At 43.4% G+C, this 21,821-nt stretch overlaps 1 protein-coding gene across 1 annotated transcript in view; it reads left to right on the top strand.

Annotated features, from left to right (window-relative positions):
* The window catches only part of bnc1 (basonuclin zinc finger protein 1), a 93,280-nt gene extending 78,341 nt beyond the window's left edge, over nucleotides 1-14,939 (top strand). The window contains exons 4-5 of the mRNA XM_068017612.1: nucleotides 6,251-8,187; nucleotides 13,344-14,939. Of these exons, the coding sequence (XP_067873713.1) occupies nucleotides 6,251-8,187; nucleotides 13,344-14,007 (2,601 nt within the window). The 3' untranslated portion in view covers nucleotides 14,008-14,939. The remainder of the gene's footprint in view (nucleotides 1-6,250; nucleotides 8,188-13,343) is intronic.
* Nucleotides 14,940-21,821: the final 6,882 nt, after the last annotated feature.

Below are 21,821 nucleotides of genomic sequence, written 5' to 3' on the forward strand. Positions count from 1 at the left end.
TAGCAACAGCCAGAAAAAAATCAACCAGCAACTCACCTGTGAGTAATCGATGGTCCCTTTAAACATTGCTGATGAGGCGGGAAGGGTGCCTTTCTGCAGCTGAACATGAGTTCAGCTGTGCATCAGTTACTGATTGTCATCACACTGCATTTACTGATCATCAATTAGAAAGCAGGACTGCAAAACCCAAATGAAAAATGGACAATCAACCAATAAAAGAAAGGTGAACCAATGAAGTAGATTAAAATAGACTTATTGTTGTCTTTAGCTTTCAGTAGGTGAGAAAATTAGTACTGGAAATAACATTTGTAACAGTGAAATGTTTGAACAATTCCATGAAAATGATTAAACATAACAGTGAAATTGTATTTTCTATTAATATATTCAAGATGGTTTTCCATCAGAGGTCTGTGCTTTGAGAATCCTAGAGCTGGGGTTCATGATCTTTCCAGAGCAATCAATCTGACAATGCACTTGTTCCTACAAATCCTTCTTCTGACATGTCTTCCTTTTTCCTCAACCGAGGATTCCCCCCCACTGTGGTTGACAGGGCCTTCAAACGTGTCCAGCCCATTTCCCACACCTCTGTTCTCACCCCTTCCCCTCCCTCTCAGAACTGCGACAAGGTTGCCCTTATCCTCAGTTTCCACCCCACCAGCCTCCACATCCAAAGGATCATCCTTCGCCATTTCCGCCACGTCCAGCGTGATGCCACTACCAAACACATCTTCCACTCCCTTTCCCGTCAGCATTCCAAAGGGATCGTTCCCTCCACGACACCCTGATCCACTCCTCCATTACCCCTGACACCTCATCCTCTTCCCAAGGCACCTCCCCATGCAATCGCAGGAAGTGTAATACTTGCCCCTTTACCTCCACTCTCCTCACTATCCAAGGTCCCAAACACTCCTTTCAGGTGAAGCAGCAATTTACTTGTACTTCTTTCAATGTAGTATACTGTATTCACTGCTCACAATGTGGTCTCCTCTACATTGGGGAGACCAAACGCAGATTGGGTGACCGCTTTGCGGAACACCTCTGCTCTATCTGAAAACATGACCCCGAGCTTCTTGTCGCTTCCCATTTCAACACACTCCCCTGCTCTCATGCTCACATCTCTGTCCTGGACTTGCTGCGGTGTTCCAGTGAAGATCAATGGAAGTTCGAGGAATAGCATCTCACTTACCAATTAGGCACGCTACAGCCTACCGGACTGAACATTGAGTTCAATAATTTCAGAGCATGACTGGCTCCCCTTTTTATTTTTAGTTTTGTTTTTTATTCTTATTTTATTTTAGTTTGTTTCATCATTCATTTTTTTTACCATGTGCCTGCCCACTGTTTTTTTTCCTGTTTGTGCTTTTGGCCAGGGCTGTTCATTATTCTGTCATTTAACACCCTCTCTGCACTCACCCTTTATCTTTCACCACACCATTAACACACCCTTTGCTTTTGGTCCATGACTTTCTTGTCAGTTATTCTCCGTGATCTTCTGCCCTATCAATACCTTCCCTTGTATTAACTTTTGCCCCACCACTGCTTTATTTGCTTAAAACCTATTACATTCCTAACCTTTGCCAGTTCTGATGAAAGGTCACTGACCTGAAACGTTAACTCTAATTCTCTCTCCACAGATGCTGCCAGACCCGTGGAGTATTTCCAGCATTTTTTGTTCTTATTACCGACAAATCCTTTGTTTACTGCAGTCTCTGCACAATGAAGAGTACATTTTCAGCATTAACACTATGCTCTTCTGCATGCGGTGTTTGGAACACACAAGACCTCTCATACTCCTCAATTTTTGCAGTGTCAGCTGTGGCTCAGTTGGTAGTACTCTCGTCTGAGTCAGAAGACTGTGGGTTCAAGGCCTACTCCAGGGCTTGAGTACAAGAGTTAAAGCTGCCACTCCAGTCAGTGGGCTTGCTGCACTGTTGGAGGTGCCGTCTTTCAAATGAGACATTAAACTGAGGTCCCTGTCTGCCCTTTCAGGTGGATGTAAAAATCCTACAGCATTATTTCGCAGAGGAGCTGGGAAATTATCCTTGGTGTCCTGGCCAATATTGATTTCCCTCAATCAATATCACAAAAACAGATTATCTGGTCATTATCACATCGCTGTTTGTGGGATCTTGCTGTGTGCAAATTGGCTGCTGCGTTTCCTACTTTACAACAATGGCCACACTTTAAAAAGTACTTTATTGTCTATAATAAAGCACTTTGAGATGTCTGGTGATCGTGAAAGGCACTATATAATTACAAGTCTCTTCTTTCTTTTCTTTTTATGTATTTTCTGCCCCCATCAATATTTTATTCTTGGTTGCTGCTCACTTTGTATGCACACAATACAAAAAGGGAAGGATGGATGTTCCTTTGGGGATTAAAAATATAAGTTTGAGGACCCATCAAATGCAGATGCAACAACTCTGGGGCAATTATGGTCACATCCATCTCTATCCCAGGACCTGTATTTACAGACACTTGCACATGTAGAAGAACATGTGAGAAGATCTATCTTCACTGCCTTTTTCACAATACAGACAGACACAGAGGTGTGACACCTGTTGCACAATGAGCTGCAGACAGCATCTCGATCATTTTCCCACAAAAGTCATATTTACTGCATGCCTTTGTGCTACCTGATCCTTCCAAGCCATTCCACGAGACACCTGCCACTTTAGACCAGCTGTAGTACATGCAAATGTCAAGGACGTGACAACTGCAATGGTTACGGGGTGGGGGAGGGGAGGCGGACAACACCTTCATCACTTTTCCTATGAGATGCAGGCACCAGAAACTAGTATACAGAGTTTTGACCAGGTGACATGGTTCTACATGCTACATGTGGAAATCCAGGTTCTTAATATTAACCCCATAACCTTTAGCAGCAGAAAGGGTTTGTGTTCAATCACAGTTGGAGTGATGTCTTACTACTGAACTTCTTATCATGTGCATCCAAGTAGCAGCTTTTCAAGAATGCTCATCTTATCTGAAGGAGAAGAAATACTGGGTGAATGACTCCAATGAACTGAACTACCCTCTGTATCTATGGCTGTGGATTGCACTGAGAAATACCCAGTAGTAGAGTATTGGATAATATCCTGTAGAGTTATATGTTGGACATCTGGAGGAATTAAAGATTAATAGTCAAATTTCTTTGTAACGTGGAGCAGCAGACTTTCCAAGATAGTTTTGAAGTATCGTGAGAGGATTGTATGGCTTATCTTCTGGTACGAAGTATGGATCAGCCATGAGTGAGTTTGAAGTATAATTTTGGTGGCTAGGGTAATAAACATAGAGGGATTCATTAACTGTAGTATAGAAATATAATGATTAATAAAGCCTGTTCTTCAAAGAGGTTATGAAAAGTAAGGTCAGGAAGTTGTGTTTGAGGGAAGTAGCTTTGCAGTAAACATCTGCTTACATGAGTTGACTGTCTTCAAACATTTCGGAATGGATATGTCATAAGGTCTTCTACATGACATGTACCCTTGATGTAGGCAAAATATGATGTACAAAGGAGCATGGTTTTCTGCAGTTCTTTGGAGGACTTGAAAAATTGCAGTTGAAGCCGAAAGGCCGCTCTCTGATCTGGGTTAAGTTGATCCCTCATCCTCGGTATCAATAAAGTCAGTTCAGAATGCTCTACCATCGTGTGTCTCATGCTTCCTCGAAACGTATTGTTGTGAATCATAGAAGGGCAGAGGTTGAATGCTAACATAGTACTGCAACCTGATGCCTCAGCATCTGTTTCCTCCCTCAGGCCTGGCACCTTCATCTTGGTGAAAAATGTGTCAAGTGGCTTCAACACAAACAGGCAATGGCTGTGCACAATACCTGAAGAGGTACCCTCAGAGGCTCCTTCAGTTTTTAAATTAAATCCGTGCTGTGGTTGACGGGCAAAATGAGAAATGCATGCAGAAATTCTCATCCTTGTTTTCAAATCCCTCCATGTTCTCATTTCCCCATCTCTCTCTGCTCCAGCCCTACAACCCTCCGAGATCTCTTGCGTATCTTCCATTTTAATCATTCCACTATTGATGTCTGTGCCTTCAGCTGCCTAGCCCCTAACCTCTGAAATTCCCACTCTAAAACCTCTTTGCCTCTCTACAAATTGTCCCACTAAGTTGCGTGGGTGCGTTGCCACGCAGCAGCCTAAAAGGTATTGTGCAGGCCTTGTTCTGTGATAAATAGCATGTATGTGGCTGCACAAAACAATTTAAAGGGCCATACACTTTTAAAAAACAGGCAGCATAGAATAACTAAATTTTAAAGGAAGCATTGCTCTCAGCCTCTCCTTCTTTAATACGGTCCTTAAAACCTATCTGATCCAGCTTTTGGTCCCCTGCCCTAATATCTCCTTTTGTGGCTCAGTGTCAAACTTTGACTGATAACATTCCTGTGAAGTGCCTTATGATGCTTTACTATGTTAAAGGTGCTTTGCAAGTACAAGTTGTTTTTGTTGTTGAAGTAAGGAGCATGGTCACCTTTATCTCATCTGATACCAGCCAACTTCCCCCTCCTTTACAGGTAGGTATAAGTAACCTATGTGGCTTCATTGGCTCGGTTGATGACTTCATGCAACGGACACCTGTGGCCCTCAGCTCCAGATAAGACTTACCCTCTTTTGCTGTCCCTCCGTGCCAGAATTTCCAAACCAACAGCATCCCAGGCTGCAAAAACAGTGGCACATGCAAGGGAATAAAGGAGCTAAAACTGCTTCAAATTCACCCCAAATGCTCTCTTTTCAGATCTGAGCAAAGATATTTAGAAACAAATAACAGCAGCTCTAGCTCCCTCCCATGTGCCTTATATAGGGCAGAGGGGGATCAGCTGCCACAATTGAGGGTCAAACCCTGTCCCTAAGCAACTCCCACTATGGACTGCCTATAAACAGGATGATATCCTCCAGTCAGAGCAGACTATGCTGGAACCTAACCTCACCCTTCTTCCCCTGCTGCTGAAACTCTCAGGACACCTTTTATTAACTCTAAATTAAACTTCTTCAGCACTCTTTTTGCTAGTTTCCCAAATCCCATCTCCCATAAATTTCAATGAATGAATAACTCCACCACTTGCCCATCTTGTATAAAGTCTCATTTCCTATCATCTCTGAGTTAGTTAACTTCCATTAGCTCTAATGTACCACTTTCAAAATCCTCAACCTTATTTACAAATCCCTTCATGGCCTCACCCCACCCCACCTCAGCATCCTTCTCCAGCCCTATGTCACAGTTTACAACTTCCACTCTTCTGACAGTGTCTTGTTGTTTTCTCCTTCCCCACCCCAAACACCACCTTCAACTCCATCATCAGTGGCGCAGCCTCAAGCCATCCTATCCCTGTCCTCTCAAATTCTCTTCCTTAATCCCTCCGGCTTTCTACGTCTCTCTTGCTTCAAAAATCTCCTCAAAACCTATGACCAGGTTATAGATACAAATTGGGTTTGTAGTTTATTTGAGTATGTGTTAGGAAAAATTGTAACTATTGTTAAATGGGTAGAGTTGCTCTGTTAAGTCATTTTACCTCTGGGTTTTAAGTATGCAAGGTCATTCTATAAATGTTCTTGTCAGTACTTCTTTGTGAGTTAATACCCTTTTCAGTCTCAGGGTGGAACACCCTCTTTAATCTTGAAAGGGTAAGTTACCCAAAAAAGTTTTCCCTCTTTCCCACTTTTGCTATCAAAAGTAATTCATCTTGCTTCAGCTAGGAGGGAGCAAGAGACTAGCGAAAAACTATCCCCATGCCTTACCTCAGTGCCCATAGAATGATGAGATAAAAAGGTGTAACTCCAGTGGGATAAGTTTAACTTGATTTTGCTTTTGGCTTGTTCCACCTTGCTTCTACATCTTGTTGCATATAATGGCTTGAGTGAAAACCGATAAAGCTCACCCAATTGAAGCAAGAATGTTTGATTGGCTGTTTGGAGACTTGAGACCTTGGGATTAATAGTCAATTGATAAATCACGTGAGAACTATAGGAAGTGTTTGTTCAAAAACTGGGTCTACTATTTGCTGCGGATGATATAATGGGGACAATTTTCTGAATCTGTCCTGATAACTGGGACCTTCATCCACTGCCAGCACATATTAGAAAATCTTGAGCTTTTATCCCCACAGAATTCCAACATGTGCCCTTCGAGGGAGTAGGTTCCCCAGCACCAGTGGGAAAACATGAAACCACATTTACCAATGAATTAAATCATTCTAAGCTATAATCGAGTTTTATTCCATGCTAATTCTTGTGTTACAGGATGCCTCAGGAAAAGTACTCGATCGGTGGAGCATAATGACTTATGAGGAAGAAATGGTTTCTCTGCACCAGTTCCTTCGTTTTGGAGAGACCAAATCCATCGTAGAACTCATGGCAATTCAGGAGAAGGAGGGACATGCTGTTGTGGTCCCACCTACCAAAAATAACTCCGACATCAGAGCATTTATAGAAAGCAACAGTCAAACCCGAAATCCCGGTGTAGCCACTCACTCTGAAAAAGTAAACCCAAACAGTATTCACCACTTTGAGAACATCGTGAACAACCTGGCTTTTATGTTGCCATTCCAGTTTTTTAATCCTATCCCAATGCCTCTGCTGGGGGCATCTCCCAGCAGTTTTCTTCTTGATCAAGCTCAAGATAGACCACGAGAAACCAAGCAAGAAATTCCAATTCCTATCAGTAAAGGTTTTCTTTTAAGTACTCGTCCTGATTCTTTTCAGAGTATTGAAGAAAACTGCCAGAATTCCCAAGATGACATTAACCTAGATCTGAAGAATAACTCCACCAATGAGTCCAGCGTTGTGGCATCCCCTTCACTAAGTATAACACCAAAGCATGAACTTGAACAAGTACACGTGCCCTCTCATACCAGAGTCAAATCCATGGAAAAAACTGGTTGCCTAATGACCAAGGGGCGGGTGTTCTGCAGTGCATGTGAGAAGACCTTTTATGATAAAGGCACGTTAAAGATTCATTACAATGCTGTTCACCTGAAAATTAAACACAGATGCACCGTCGAAGGTTGTAATATGGTTTTCAGTTCTCTACGCAGCCGCAATCGCCACAGTTCCAATCCCAATCCCCGGCTTCACATGCCAACCATGAAAAACAATCGTGATAAGGATCTAAGAAATTGCTCTTTAACAACAGTTATCCAGGTCAATAACAAAAAACTTGATATCAGTAACTGTCCTGGCGCAGACACCCGGTCTCTCACAGGATTTGATCATCCCCGTGCAGAGTCAAACCTTCAAAATACTGCTCAGACTAGCATTTCTAATGCCGGGCATAGTACCATGTTTCAAAACCTGAAGACTGTGCAGCCAGTTCTCCCTTTCTATCGCAGCCTTGTAACACCGTCGGAACTTTCCATTCGTCAAGGTGCCCTCCCTTCTTTGCCTCCTGCAGCTCCTTTGATACCGGAGCAGCTTCCAGCTAGAGACCCATCAACCGATCCTGTACCAAAAAAGAAATCACGAAAATCTAGCATGCCTGTTAAAATCGAGAAAGAAACAATGCAAGAATTAGAGGACCCTGAAAGTGGAGTTCCTGACTGTGGCATGGCTGCACAATGTAGAAGTGACAATGAGTTTAAGAATATGAAATATAGTTTAGAAAGAACTGAAAGTGGTATAAGTTATTTGTCTGATACAGAGGAACAGAGCCTCAAAGTGCAGCAACAAGACTTGATGGCTGCCAATACCCGAGCAGATACTGAAGGAAAATCAGCCAATTGCCCACTCCACATGGAAAATGGAGATGCTTATGTGAAGGCAAAAACTGTAATCATTTCGTCCCTTGGGGATGAGCAAAGGGATACTGAACCAGACAATGGCGAGAACTTGGTATCTAAATCAGAAGGTTGGTTGCAGGAGGAGCAGCCGGTGAACAATTATAAAGAAGTACAGCGCGGGTTGATCAATGGAGGCTTCGGCAGTTCATTATTGCATCAGAGGGCTGGTTCACCATGCTCCGACAGTCCAGCAGTCAATGGATGCACATGTCCACAACTATTTGCAGATAAGGGGGATAATCAGGGTACTTCTAATCCTAACTATTGCTATGTCTGCAAGAAGGTGTTTAAAAGTTCTTACAGTGTTAAATTGCATTACAAAAATGTGCATCTAAAGGAGATGCACATGTGCACAGTTGGAGGTTGTAATGCAGCTTTCCCTTCAAGGCGCAGTAGGGACAGGTCAGTGAAAAGTTGCTTCTTGTCTTGTTTTTAAAAGCTGATGGCAGTTGGTTTAATAATGTTCTGATTCACTTCACCTTGTGTTCTCAAATCGGTCCTCACATTTGCATGTTTTGAAAACCTTTTGCCTGGATTCTCCTTGGCAAGCATCACTTGTGTCTGGCACAGGTACAGAAAGCAGAATTGTGTCTGAGACAGTGCTGTCGGAATTTTGGCTGTCCCACCTGCATTGGCCTTAGGGAGCCAGAACTGCAGCTGCGAGGTGCAGAGGAATGGGATGCAAGTAAAATCGTGGGGGTTGGGCAGTGGTGGGGTGATGAGGGTGGGTGGTTAGGTGGCTGAGGGGAGATCGACCCTTCAAGTGGTTTATCTTCAATTTTGCCTTCAAGTTGTTATATTGAAACAAAAATCATCAGATTGTTTTCAGATGTAAAATAAAATGCCTTGCACAGTACGTACTTAAAATAATATGTGACCTTGGGACAGAATTTCAGCTTTCAATTAATTTTTTTAAAATCTGAAAGAGGGTTTCCCTGCTGTTCTAGTGAGTTTAGTCGATGACTAGTTGAGCCAGGCAGACCAGGAATATATCCAGTCTGATCCCCTGAGATAGCTCATCTCAGCCATGTGGTAGTATAGCTGGCCTCGGTGCCCTTGGTGGAAGGATAGAGAAACACAGCTCCTGCTAGAAATCGCATCAATTGAGGACAGGTGGTGTGATGCACCTTCCTGTTGATTAGCCTACTGAAACTCACTGCATTGACTCATAGATGAAGAATAGCCACTCGGGTGAGGTATTGAGGGGCTCCTGGTGTCCCAGCAGGAATTCATGCCTTCAATGTAGGAAATCGGGAGAGGGGCAGCTAGCAATTGTCGGAGTGGCAATCACTGGTGTGTAGGACGCTCTTTGTGTCAGTCACTCATTTACACAGTCCACAGGATGTGAGCCAAATGTAGGAATTGCTATTGAAATTTCATTTAAACATTTTTTTGTCTGAAAAGTGCTCATGCACTCAAAGAGGAGGAGGTTAGTCCAGCTGTGTCCTACTGTCAGTTTTGTAGCAATGATTTTTTTTAAACCTGTTTTGGATGCACTATTAACACTGGCACATCTTAACAGATTCCTCTCTTAATCTTAATATCCTTTCTGTCCTGTAGAAGGGCACAGTCAGATGTCCCCAGTGGCCTTTCTGCTCTTACATGCCGCGGCAACTACTGTTGGGTTTTTCAACTGTGGGAAGGCATTACAGCCAAGCCTGATATAGTTCTCATCTATTTTATCTGTTTCTTACTCACTCACTTACTCAACAGCATCAATTTGCATTTGTATATCTCCTTTAACACAGAGGTACAATCAGCCAAAAATGAATGGCATGCAAATGAAGGAGAAATGAGGATAGGCAAAGAGGTTTTAAAAAGAGAGGGAGGTGGAGAACTGCAGGATTTTAGGCAATGAATTGTGAACAGGGGGTTAATTGGCTGAAGGCGTGGCTTTCACTGGAGAGGCGAAGGGAAAGAGGGATGCTCAGGCAACCATATTGGAGAGTTCTGGGGGTGGGCTTCCAGGTTTAGAGGAGGTTACAGAGATCCAGAGTATGAGGCCACAAAGAGAGTTAAATCTGAGAATGAGAATTATAAATTGGAGCAAGTGCAGGATAGGGAGTCAGGCTGGGTCAGTAAGAACAGTAGTGGTGGGTGTGCAGGACTTAGTGCGGGCCAAAGTGCAGTCAGTCAAGTCCTGATTTAGGTGAGGTTTACAGACATGGAGGATGGGAGGCCAGCCAGGAGAGCATTGGAATAGTTGTATCTGGAGGTGGAAAAGCTATGGGTGAGAATTTCCACAGCAAGGGCAGAAGCAGACATATTACAGAGGAGGAAGTTAGCAGTCCTTGCATTGGACACAATATGAGATTGGAAGTTCAACTTGGGTTCAAATAGGGCACCAAGGTTTCTAGTGGTCTGGGCCAACTAAGACAGTAGCTGGGAAAAGGGATGAATTAGTGACAAGGGTATGAAATTTATGGCAGGGGTCAAAGACAAAAGCTTCCCAATATTTAATTGGAGGAAATTCTGGCTTATCCAAGACTGGGTATAGGATGAGAAGTCAGGTTGTTTAGAGGCAGTGGAGGGTTTAAGGCAGATGGTGTACAGGTTAGTCTGGATGGAGGAAGGGGCCAAGGATAGATTCTTGGGAGCCTTCAGAGAAAACAATGCAATTGCAGGAAGTGAAGCCATTGATGGAATTGCTCCAGCTATGACTTTATAGGTAAGATTGGAACTAAGGGAGAGCAAACAACTGACCTGGACAACAGAGGAGAGGTGTTGGAGAAGGTGTTGTGGCTGACCATGTCAAAGACTGTAGAGAGAGTGAGGAAGGAGAGTGCTCCATGGTCACTATCAAAGGGAGTGTCATTTATATTTTGGACTGGTTCAGTGCAGTGACCAGGGCAGAGACACTAGGGGCTGGATTTTAAGATCCTGCTGCCGAGAACGGTGGTGGGCAGAAAAAATGGTGGCCCCCATGCCGCAGAGCCACCGCAATCTCCCGCACGATGGCTCATTTAAATAGCTGGAGCAGCCCGCACCCCCCCCCCCCCCCCCCCGCCAGTCACATGGAGGGGGCGGGCTGTCCAACACCAGCAATGGCATCAGGTGCCATTTTTAAAAGGGCAGCCAGCCCTGTCGGCACCTTTAAATTTTTAAAGATATAACCTCCCCAAAATGTATCAAATAAAATCCGAATGCCCCTTTCCCACCCCCCAATAAAAATTACATTAAGTATTTGCCCTTCCCCCACCCCAAAACATTACCGTTGAAATCTGACCGTCCCCCCCCCACCCCAGACTGTACAAAGTTCACAGTTCACCCCTTCCCACCATCCCCTACACCCATTACGTTTATTTGACCCCGTTTCCCCCCCTGCCCAGCACTAAAAATCTTAATGCCCCCCCCCCTCCCCACCAGTGTCAGGCTGGCTTTCCCCAGAGGGGGAAGTGAAGGCACAGGAGTGCCGGCTGCCGCACTGAAGATCGCGGCGGGCCTGGAAGATTGGCGGTGAGTGTATTTAAATTTATTCATGTTATTGATTTACATATTGAAATTCAGGTCCCGTCACCCAGCGACAGGGGGGGCCGCCACAGAGGCTCGCCGCCGCCGGGAGGAATAGGCCAGGCCCTCCCAGCGTCGAGCATCTTGACAGGTCTCTGCTGGAACAATCTTCCGGCGCCCCCTCCCACCACGGAGCCCAATGTTGGGAACCTGGTAAAATCCAATCCTAGTTTTGGAACTCCTGATAAATATGTGTCTTAGCTCAACCCCCCGAGACCTGACATCTGTAGGGATCCATCCTAACCTACTACCCACATTTACCTGCCAGGACTGTCCCACCTATCCATCTGGCAACAGCCTGGTTCCTGCCCATAAGGTCATGGGCTGAAGCTGGTTTGTAGAATCATTTGCAGTTGGACATGCTCTTTGTGCATACAATTAGCAGTAGAGCATTGGCATGAAAGAGCCTTAAAACTGGCAACACACTGAGATCCTGACCAGGTTGGTCAGGTTACCTCTTCCTCTGAACCCCCAACCGAATACTCGCTGAACATAGGCTCCTCCCCCATGCCGCTGGACCTCACCAAAAGTAAATCACAGACTGCACCCTCTCTACCCCCAGTGCTTCACTTCCCATTACCCCCTCCACTAATGCTAGAATACAAGACCTTCCCCCATCCATGGCAAAAGAATGTCTTCCCTGTGCAATGTACCCACACCTCATAACTCTCTGCCCCAGGACCAATAAAGCCCAGGTTTCCTACTCCTAACTCCTGGATAACAAGATTTTCTCAATGCTCAAGGTACCAACACCATCCTAATATCTGCCACCCCAGTGCTTCCCCCAGTGCTCTCTGACCCTGGGATAACCCGATCCATAGTGTTTCCATACCCCAGAGATCCCTTTTCCCTCCTGTCCATTCCAAACTATGGCATCTCCCCCAATACCAGCAGATCCCAGGGGTCACATTGTAAATCAAACCTCATATTCCATCTTCTAGTGCTATCAAACTCCAGTTTCTTCTTCTGCAGTGCTGTCATTCCCTCTTAGCAATACCCAGTAATCCTTCTCCCATAATTACAATAAAGCCCACAATCCCCGTTTGTCTGCTCATTGGCTGGCATATTTACCTATATTACAACAGTGACTGCATTATAAAGGCAATCTGCGGATGTGATAAGGTGCCATATAAATGCAAATGATTTTCTTTTCTTTCTTCACTGCTCCTAAATGCATACGCCTACTGTAAATCTCTGATATGCTGCCTACCATCTTGAACTTTTTTTAAAAGGACGAAATAAAAGTTAAACTCAAAGGTAAAGGACCATACAATAATCAAGGCCATTTACAGTTTCCATGGAAAAATGGACATTTGCAGAATTCAGTCCCGAATTCACCAATTAAAAATCTGTTTACCATGTAATACAAAACATATTTGATTTTGGCTCCATGGCTACAGCCTGAAATTGATGATTACATTCCATTCTGCAAAGTTCGCTGACAAAACAGTTAAACTTTGATAGACCAAAGTCGCTGTTTACATAGACTAAAGTCACATTGTCAGTTTAACAGAATAGTGCATTGTGGATTATAACAACCCATCATTATACATCATAATATTATCCAAGTTACTAAGCGCAGAGCCAGGGAAGATACACTAGTGCATAAAAACATCTGACATTCATCTTTGTTCATTACACTTCGTCTGTCACACTGTCACATTTCGTTGTCAATTTTGTTTTCAAAAAGCAAAGTTTCTGTTGCCCGAAAATCCACTAAGCCTCCAATTGTCGTGAAAATTGCACAGTGAATATGCTTTGTGGCCATTTTCGTGACAGGCTAAGTTATACACTGTGTTGCATGGTATAATGTATTTATAAAACGGCATGTTTCTGACTTGCGAGAAGATCCACTAGTCAATAAAATACCTTATAACTAAACTGAAGAGAAATAAATGCATGTTTAAAAAACTTTGTCTACAGCTCCAATTTGACAGTTTAGAAGAAGATTTGCACCTTTTGGTGTATCACAGAATAGAGATGATTGCATTTTAATCCAGCATCAAAAATAGGCTAATTTGTTTGATATCTCTTTTTCTGATCTTTAGACATAGTTCGAACATCAATCTTCATCACAAACTTCTGACCAAAGGCTCATATGAGACCCAAAACTTCTTCAACAGTACTGCTGTAACGAAGGAACTTTGCGAAGGTCTTCTGGTAAGAACTCAGATGGGACAGACTCCAGTAATACTGAAAGGAAAGAGCAAAAATGAACAGTTTGTATTTTCTCTTAACAATGCTCAGGAGCAGTCCAGTGATGCCCAAGGAGGAGATGGTTTTTATGATGGAACTGTGCTGGATCTTAGCACTACATCCAGTATCAAGTCCGGAAGCAGTATCCATTCATGGGATTCAGACATTGGGAGCGAAGAAGGAGTTCCTGTGAATGGTGAGGAAGGTTTTGAGCATTCTGATTTAATGGTGAAAGATAGGTTATACCAGCTAGCTGCTGTGGTCAAGGACCCTATTGACTGTTTGATACAATCCCCTTCTGCAAACTCATCAATCATGTGCAACATCTGTCAGAAGATGTACAGTAATAAAGGGACTTTCAGGGCTCATTACAAAACTGTGCACCTTCGTCAGCTGCACAAGTGCAAGGTGCCTGGTTGTAGCACCATGTTTTCATCTGTTCGGAGTCGAAACCGGCACAGTCAGAACCCTAATTTGCACAAAGACACATTCTTCTGCTCCAAAGAGAATCTCTAAGCTTCTCCCACACCTCTTAAGTTAATGGATTTCAAATTTCCTATTGGTTTGTCGATCCGACATTTGTTACAGCGACAGATGGAGAAATTCAGATGCTCACAAGAAACTGCCAAGACTTTTTGTATTGTGTATTGATATCGTTATGTTTTGCTACCTTCTGTGGTCCTCAAAAATAATAGAATGCGGCCAAATATTTCCAACATTCCTGTTTTATAGGTGATGAAGATAGGAATCAAATTGACCTCATAGTCCCTGAAAACTTCATTTTATGAATTAGATTCTTTTATAGCATGAAAGGCTCTTTGTTGCAATTCTTTGATTATCTGGATCAAAAGGCACTTTTGATACTTGCTTTTGGCTCTCACTCTGTTTGATTAAAGATGCCTTTTCATGTGCACTTATGCCACCTTTTTCACATTCGAGCTTCCTGACTAAAAAAAATCTTTACTTTTGGATTGGCAAATGAGGCACAAAAACATGACCAGATGCAACCCAAATATTTAACTTTTCTAATAACCTAAGTCTTCAGCAATTCTGATTCCAAGTTATTTCCATAGTGTTATTGTCGAGAAGTTTTCCTGAAATCCTGTTACTGTGAATGTAACTCCCAATACGCGCAAAAAAAAAACAATCATTTAATTAAGCTCCTTTTGTTGAATGATGTTTCCTCAGTCTGAATAAGATGTGTTTAGGCAAAGTGAAGGTTCAGAGAATTGAATTGGAATATTTTTTCAGGTTGTGGTAAGGCTTTGTGGGGTCTGTTGAAATTAAGAATGTAAAGTGTTTTGCTGTTTTTTTGTGCTTTTAAGTTATTCCATAACATTGTGAATGTTCAACCTTTCTGCTTTGTGACATGCAAAAATATTTGGTATTGGGGCATCCTACTGCTCACAAGAAACCTACAAATCACACCTTGCCAAAGATGGATCCAATGTACTAATCTGTAAATAAATACATTGACTAGTAATAGTCTTGGCAGCAAATTCTGTTTAAAATAATAAAAAAACATTTTTTGTTAATTCCAAATATTACTTTGTAATATTAAATGATGTATGATTTAAAAATGTGCTGTGTTTCTATTTAATGTATGTAAATGTGTTGCAACCAACTGTTTAAAAAGGAAAAGCTAAACTTAATTATAATTGCGGAGTTGAAAAGTCACTTTTCTCTTGACAGTTTGTTTCGAGCTGTATAACATTGCTAGTGCTAAAAAATTATATGACTACCACAGTGTACAAGAGTATTCTGAGTCAGAAGGTTGTGGGTTCAGGTTCACTCCTGAGACTTAAGCGCATATATCTAGGCTGGCACTGCAGTGCAGTACTCACAGAGCACTGCACTGTCGGAGGTGCTATCTTTCAGATGAGACATTAAACCAGGCCCCTTCTGCCCTTTCGGGTAGGTGTGAAAGATGCTACAGCACTATTCCAAATAGAGCAGGGGAATTCTCCCCGATGTCCTAGCTAATATTTAACCCTTGAACAACATTACTAAAAGAACAGATTATCTGCTCATTATCTCATTTCTGTCTGCAGGAGCTTGCAAGTCTTTTTGCTTTTTACTTTTCTAAAATAACTCCATCAAATATGATAATTTAGTCATCATCAGAGATTGGCTGTTATAAATAATATCCCACAAAGTTGGTCGACCACTCCAATATAGAAAACCAGTGTTCTACTTCCAGTTACATAAGCATGTCCAGAGAAATCCCTCAGTACAGTGCCACAACTGACTGACAAGTGACCTCTCAATCAGACCTCCAGTTATAATTAAGCATGAATCCCTGTAAGAGCTCACAGCCTCCTTTTTTGTTAATAGCAATAAAAGATTTTTTTAAAGTGGAAAACTACTCACTGTAAATAAAACTTTCACAGTGGCGTGAGACCCTGGACTCCGTGCTTGCTAACATTTGTTTCTCACAACTTTGTATACACTGCACAGTTCTGATTCTAAAGTTTCAGATCTAATTTGAAAGTACATTCCAGTTTCATTTTCCTCAGGTTTGCAATCAGGCAATTTGGCAGAAGGAGAAGAGAAAGAAAGCGATACTCAAACATTGAAGACAAGCAAGCATTTCTTCAGAAATTAACTGTTTTTAATTAAAGAAATAATCTACACAGCTGTTTGTGATTGTTCAAAGTCACATTACAACATTATTACACCCATAATTTGAGTTGACATTGATGAAATTAATTTGTTTCCATTGGCAAGAAACATTTGTTCACGTGAAAAGTTTTTATATTCTCTTCATTTGAAAAAAAACTGTGATTAATAATTAAACTTTTACTTAAAACATGGACACCAGAATGTCCATTAAAATTTGTTTTCATACCAAAGCATTTTGTGTAAATCGTACTGATCATGAACTCCAAATATGCTTTTCATAAGAGGATCAACATTGCGATTACACTTAATATCACTTGTTTCAGATTTTACTTAAACACATCAGAGCCTGACTCTTACAATCTTCTCTCAAAAATCAGAAGATGAGGGTACTAAATGGGACGGTAAAGTTCAATATTATATTACCAGAGATTTAATAACTTCCAGTTTTTATACTCTGATCTGCCAGGTAAATAACTCAACCTTTTCTTTGGTCAGTTGTAATTAATGTAAACTTACCCAAAATTTTCCACCTGTGATATAATAGTGTTTCTGCACATTGGGATTGCTTTTAACCCAACCTCCCAGGAGGCAAGACCATTTGTGGCTCAGGGGTTAAGATGGCGAGAGGGTTTGTGACACATTTCCGTGCCCCACCATCTCACCTCACCTCACCTCACCTCACCACACTTAAAACAGGCACAGGAGGGTCGCCAGCTCCAGACGGGTGAGGGCCTACTTTACATTGATGTCATTAGGCCGAGACTCCAATTTAATTTTTTAAAAATTCTGGAGGCCCAAATGCGATGATATTCGACAGCAGGACCTGCCATGAGTCAGCAAAGTGGTCAAAAGAGGCTAAGGTAAGCATGTGAACATAAACATTTCGGAGGATTCATTGTGGGCTGGAGGGGCTTTACTGCCTGGGCCTCCCCAGCCCAGACCTTGCTTTTCCCTCCAAGTGCCAGCATCTGCTGTCAATCCACCGCCAGCACTAACATCAGGCTTGGAGACCATTCATGTGGGTTCCCGGCACCCTTGGGCTCACCTCTCAATTTCCGTTCATGCTCACTGGCTCTGATGTCGCTCTCACTGGTTTCGGTGGGGACACAATGCTGCATTATTTAAATGAGGTCCAGGTGTTAAAAAGGCCTGGGCTTCACGCTGAACTCTCTTCAGAAGTTTCCCTCCCAAACACCCTGAAAACATCATGAGTTAAAATTGGCCCTGATGCATTCTTACACGGTACAGTGACTTTATCAACGATACTCACCTACAACTTGAAATTCAGCAAGGATGGCACGTGAAAACACACAGTGCTACTGGCACGCTTGGTCATCATTTCTTGTTTTCAGTGCTTGAGAATTCGAGTTCAGTCGCAGTATATTCAAAAGTACTATTACGACTATTGATGTCTTGTGTCATCAATAATGTTGCACTTTAGTGGTGCTTCGGTAGAGAATAAACCAATGACTAAACTATTTCTGCAGGTCATTTATTTGCAAGTTAGTCTTCATTTCTCCTGCATTTTTACAGAGAATGCAAAACTGAATTTTAAATGAAACATTGGGAAGACCAAAGCTATTGTCTTCAGCCCCTGCCACAAACTTTGTTCCCTCGTCACCGTTTCCACCCCCTCCTTGGCTATTGTCTCAGGCTGAACCCGGCTGTTCATAGCCTTGTCTTCTATTTGACCCTGAACTGAGCTTCCAACCCCATATCCTTTCCATCCTATTCTACTCCTGCTACTGTTTCTCTGTAACCTGGCCCGTTTCTGCCCTGTCTCTGCTCACCAGCTGCTGAAACCCTCATCCATGCTTTTGTTACCTCCAGCCCTGATTATTCCAATATTCTGTCCGATCTCCACCCTCTGTAAATCTGAGTTCATCCAAAACTCTGCTGCCCTTCTCCGAACTCGCACCAAATCCCATTCACCCATAACCCCTGTGCTCACTGACCTACATTGAGGCATCGGTACACCGAGAGTCAATGTTAAAATTCTCATTGTCCTGTTCAAATCCCTCTATGGTCTCACCCCTCTCTATCCCTGTACCTCCTCCAGCCCTACACCCCTCCAAGAACTCTATGGCCAGGATTTTACCGGCAGTGATGATGTCCTGACATAAACGGGGTGGCATGGCCGCGGGCGAGGAATTGAAGTGGAACAGTGATATTGTCGGGGCACGTAATTAACGCTCAGCAGGCATGGGAGCCAGCCAGTTAGGCAGCACAGGCGGTGGTGAAGTACCAAGGCAGGATAGGCTAGCACCATCTTTAAACAGCAGGCAGCAGCAGTTTTAAAGGCAGGAGCCCTGGAGGAAACGCAGTGGGAAGCCTGGCAACGAGTGATCGGGAAATGGCAGAAGGCAGAGCAAGAGTGGCACCCAAGTTTTCTGATGCCTCCCTGGAGCTGCTCCTCCAGGCAGCATAGGCTCGGAGGGAAGTCCTTTTCCCTTGGGATGGGAGGAGGAGGCTGGCTTATCAGATGCATAGGGCATGAATGGAGATAGCAGAGGAGGTCAGCAGCTATAGGGTGGTCTGACATACATGGCTACAGTGTAGGAAGAGGCAAGGTGAGTGCAGCGCATAAGGTTAAGTTTGCAGCTTTAAATGTGACAAAAAAATGAATATGAATTTGGAGAAGGGGTGCCTACCCAGTCAGTGGCAATGCCCAGGCAGCAGCTTTGGCTGCCACATGCATGGGAACCTCTCTATGGAGTCAGATTTGACCCCTGCACTGTCAGTACTGAATGGCCACATTCAGCAGGCATCCCTGTGGCACTATGATGGACAGTTAGGCTGCCACCAACATAGGCATACTGCGTGTCTGTCTATGATGGGCATGTTAATTTATATGCTTGCAGGAGAAGAGAGCTCACAATGCAAGAGAGAGAGGAAAGACTGTAGGTGACCTCACATATATGGCGATCCTGATGCCAATGGAAAAAGGAAATGGAGCGAGGAGGCCTGGTGGCAGGGCAGGCTGTCACTGATGATGAGACTGGTGTTTGGAGCCCCTGTGAGTGAATGGCCTATTGGATGGGGGAAATAGACCCTCTGGTGAGCAAAACGTATACTGCACATGTGGCCACCACTAGTCACATGGAGTTCCAGATGATGAGTAGCCAGAAGGATGTTTTGGAATGAATATTGCACTCTCATCACTCTCCTCTCTCTCACAGGTCATGTATGAGAACAGGCAGCTGCAAACTCTTCAGGACAGCCTTCCACCTTTCAGGAGGAGGAGGAAGAAACCTCAGAGGAGTAAGCGTCACATCATTCCCCAGCAACCTGAACCAGCGCCCTCACGTTGGTGGACAGTCACGTGTGAGTAGGAAAGGGGTCAAAATCTGATGAGCACAACAGAGACACAACTGAGCAGCTGATGGGGGTGTCATGAGTTTCTTTGTGTTATCTTAAACAACACAATGAGGTACGTGGATTCCTTGAATATCTCTAGAAGGTTTATTAACAGCTAAACTAATACACACAATACAGAACAAACTATATACAGAACCTTTGTTCAAGGTGTTGCAGTGCAGAGTGACTATGGCTTCTAGTCACATGACTACATCCTGGTACGTAGCTCATTAGCATACTGAGTTTTTAAAGGAACATCACTCTTAAAGCAATCATACAACATCCCCTTTCTTTCCAAAGATAAGTCTTGTATGCTACAAGTAAAAACACATAAAATTGGATTCTTTCTAAATTAGTTATACAGGGATAGAGATTATAAAATTTACAAGTATAAAGATAGTTATACAAGGATAGAGATTATAAAATTTACAAGTATAAAGATAACACAAAGAAACTCATGTGAAATTTACGAGTGCAGAAGCTTAAGAGTCCATATATCATTTCAGTGGTTTGACAACTCTTCCAGATCTTGTTATGATATATCCTTCTGGGGATGTGGATTTTACTTTTGGCTGTTTTTGGTTTGCAGGCATGTTGTCAATGTGTTGGTTGTTGTCCTGTTGTTCCATCACACCCACATCACCGCAGTATGTACTTTCGAGTCCTCTGTGTGCAATTCTTAATTGGCTTTGGCTGCTCCTCACCACTGTTCTGTTAGATGTTGTAACCTCGTAGGACCTAGGGTCACTACATACTTTAAATACCTCTGCAGGTAATCATGTACTCATTGTGGGGTGTATGACCCTGATCTTTTGTCCTACGTGTAGCTGAGGTAGTTCCGCCCCTGCATGTTGGTCATGCACCATCTTCATTCTCCCTTGTTTTTCAAGCAGTGTCTCCCGCATCTTGGAGAATTTGGCCAGATGATGGTTTGGCAGAATTGTTTTCACTTGTCTGCCAAACATGATCTTTGCTGGTGACGGTAATCCCATATCCATAGGTGTAGCTCTGAGGTGTAACATGGCAACACGAAAATCTTGTTTCTTTGTCCTACATGTCAGGATAAGTGATTTAACTGTGCGAACCATTCGCTCAGCAAGACGATTAGATCTAGGGTAATGTAGTGAGGACGTCACACGTTTACGCTCCATTTGGCATGCATATCCCTGAAAGGTCTGCCCGTGTACTGTGGCCCATTGTCAGAAATAATTTCGTCAGGTGCATTGAACAGACTGAATATGGCACTCAACACGCGTGAAGTGTCTTTTACCTGTTTGAAATTGGAAATTTGGAGAAATAATCGATGACTAAGATAAAGTTGTCTCCATTCACGGTAAGTAGATTTTGAACTAAGGGACTGATGGATTTTTGTGAGGGTGTAGAGGTTCTTCACGTTGTTGTGGCTGGTGGTTATGGTATGCCTCACACATCCTCACTAACTCGCAATGTCACCGTTGATCCTTGGCCAATAAACATGTCTGGAGGCTTTATGCACCCATGTGCAAACGATGGAGGAGTCCATCCAGGTCATGAATGCAACGGCTGGGCTGGGTGAGGGGGCCGGCGGGGTGTGGGAGGGGGCCGGTGGGGTGGTGGGAGGGGGGGAGATGCCTACAGTCATTGCCAGGTGCTCAAAATCCTCAGGTGAGCAGGGAGGAGCAAGTGTGCCATGAAAGGGTAGAGGAGCAGCTGTCTCAAGCACCTGGGGGCTTCTCTCCCGGCATTCCTGGCATGGACCATGGGTCCTCATGCCTTCTGACAATGACACCAACACCTCAGGAAGCTGCAAAGATAGAGGCAGCTCCTGCACATGCACAGGAGGCCCCCAATATGCCTGAGTCAAGGCCTCAGACAACCAGAGAACAACCACCACAGCAATCGAAAGCCACAGAGCAGAAAGGTCAGTAGCCTGCCTTCACCTCAGCTGACAGCACCACGTGGGAGCAACGCCAAGTGTATGAGAAAGTCCTCCATGCTGCAGTTGGATTTCATGAGGTTGTATTATGTAATTAGATGTTACCTTGCTGTTTATTTGTCTTTAGTGAATTCCAACATACTGCAGCTCAAAAGAAATCCCTTACTTATTTATATACTACTGGGCCATTAACAAATTGATGGCTGCTGCACAGGGCGTGATGGGAAGGATCACACTGCATGAGGTCAATGTATTTCCCATGCCATTGCCTCATGTGATGATGTGATGACGGGTCCAGGGATATGGTAAGGGCATTCAAGGAAAGGGCAACAGGCTTTAGAAGAAGGAAGATTTATTTGGTTGAATGGGTGTGTAAGGAAGGCTTATGAGAAACGAGTCTGTATTAGTGAGTCGCGAGCCACCCTTGCGCGTATCT

Source organism: Heterodontus francisci, chromosome 38 (assembly GCF_036365525.1).
Source record: "Heterodontus francisci isolate sHetFra1 chromosome 38, sHetFra1.hap1, whole genome shotgun sequence".
NCBI lineage: Eukaryota > Metazoa > Chordata > Chondrichthyes > Heterodontiformes > Heterodontidae > Heterodontus > Heterodontus francisci.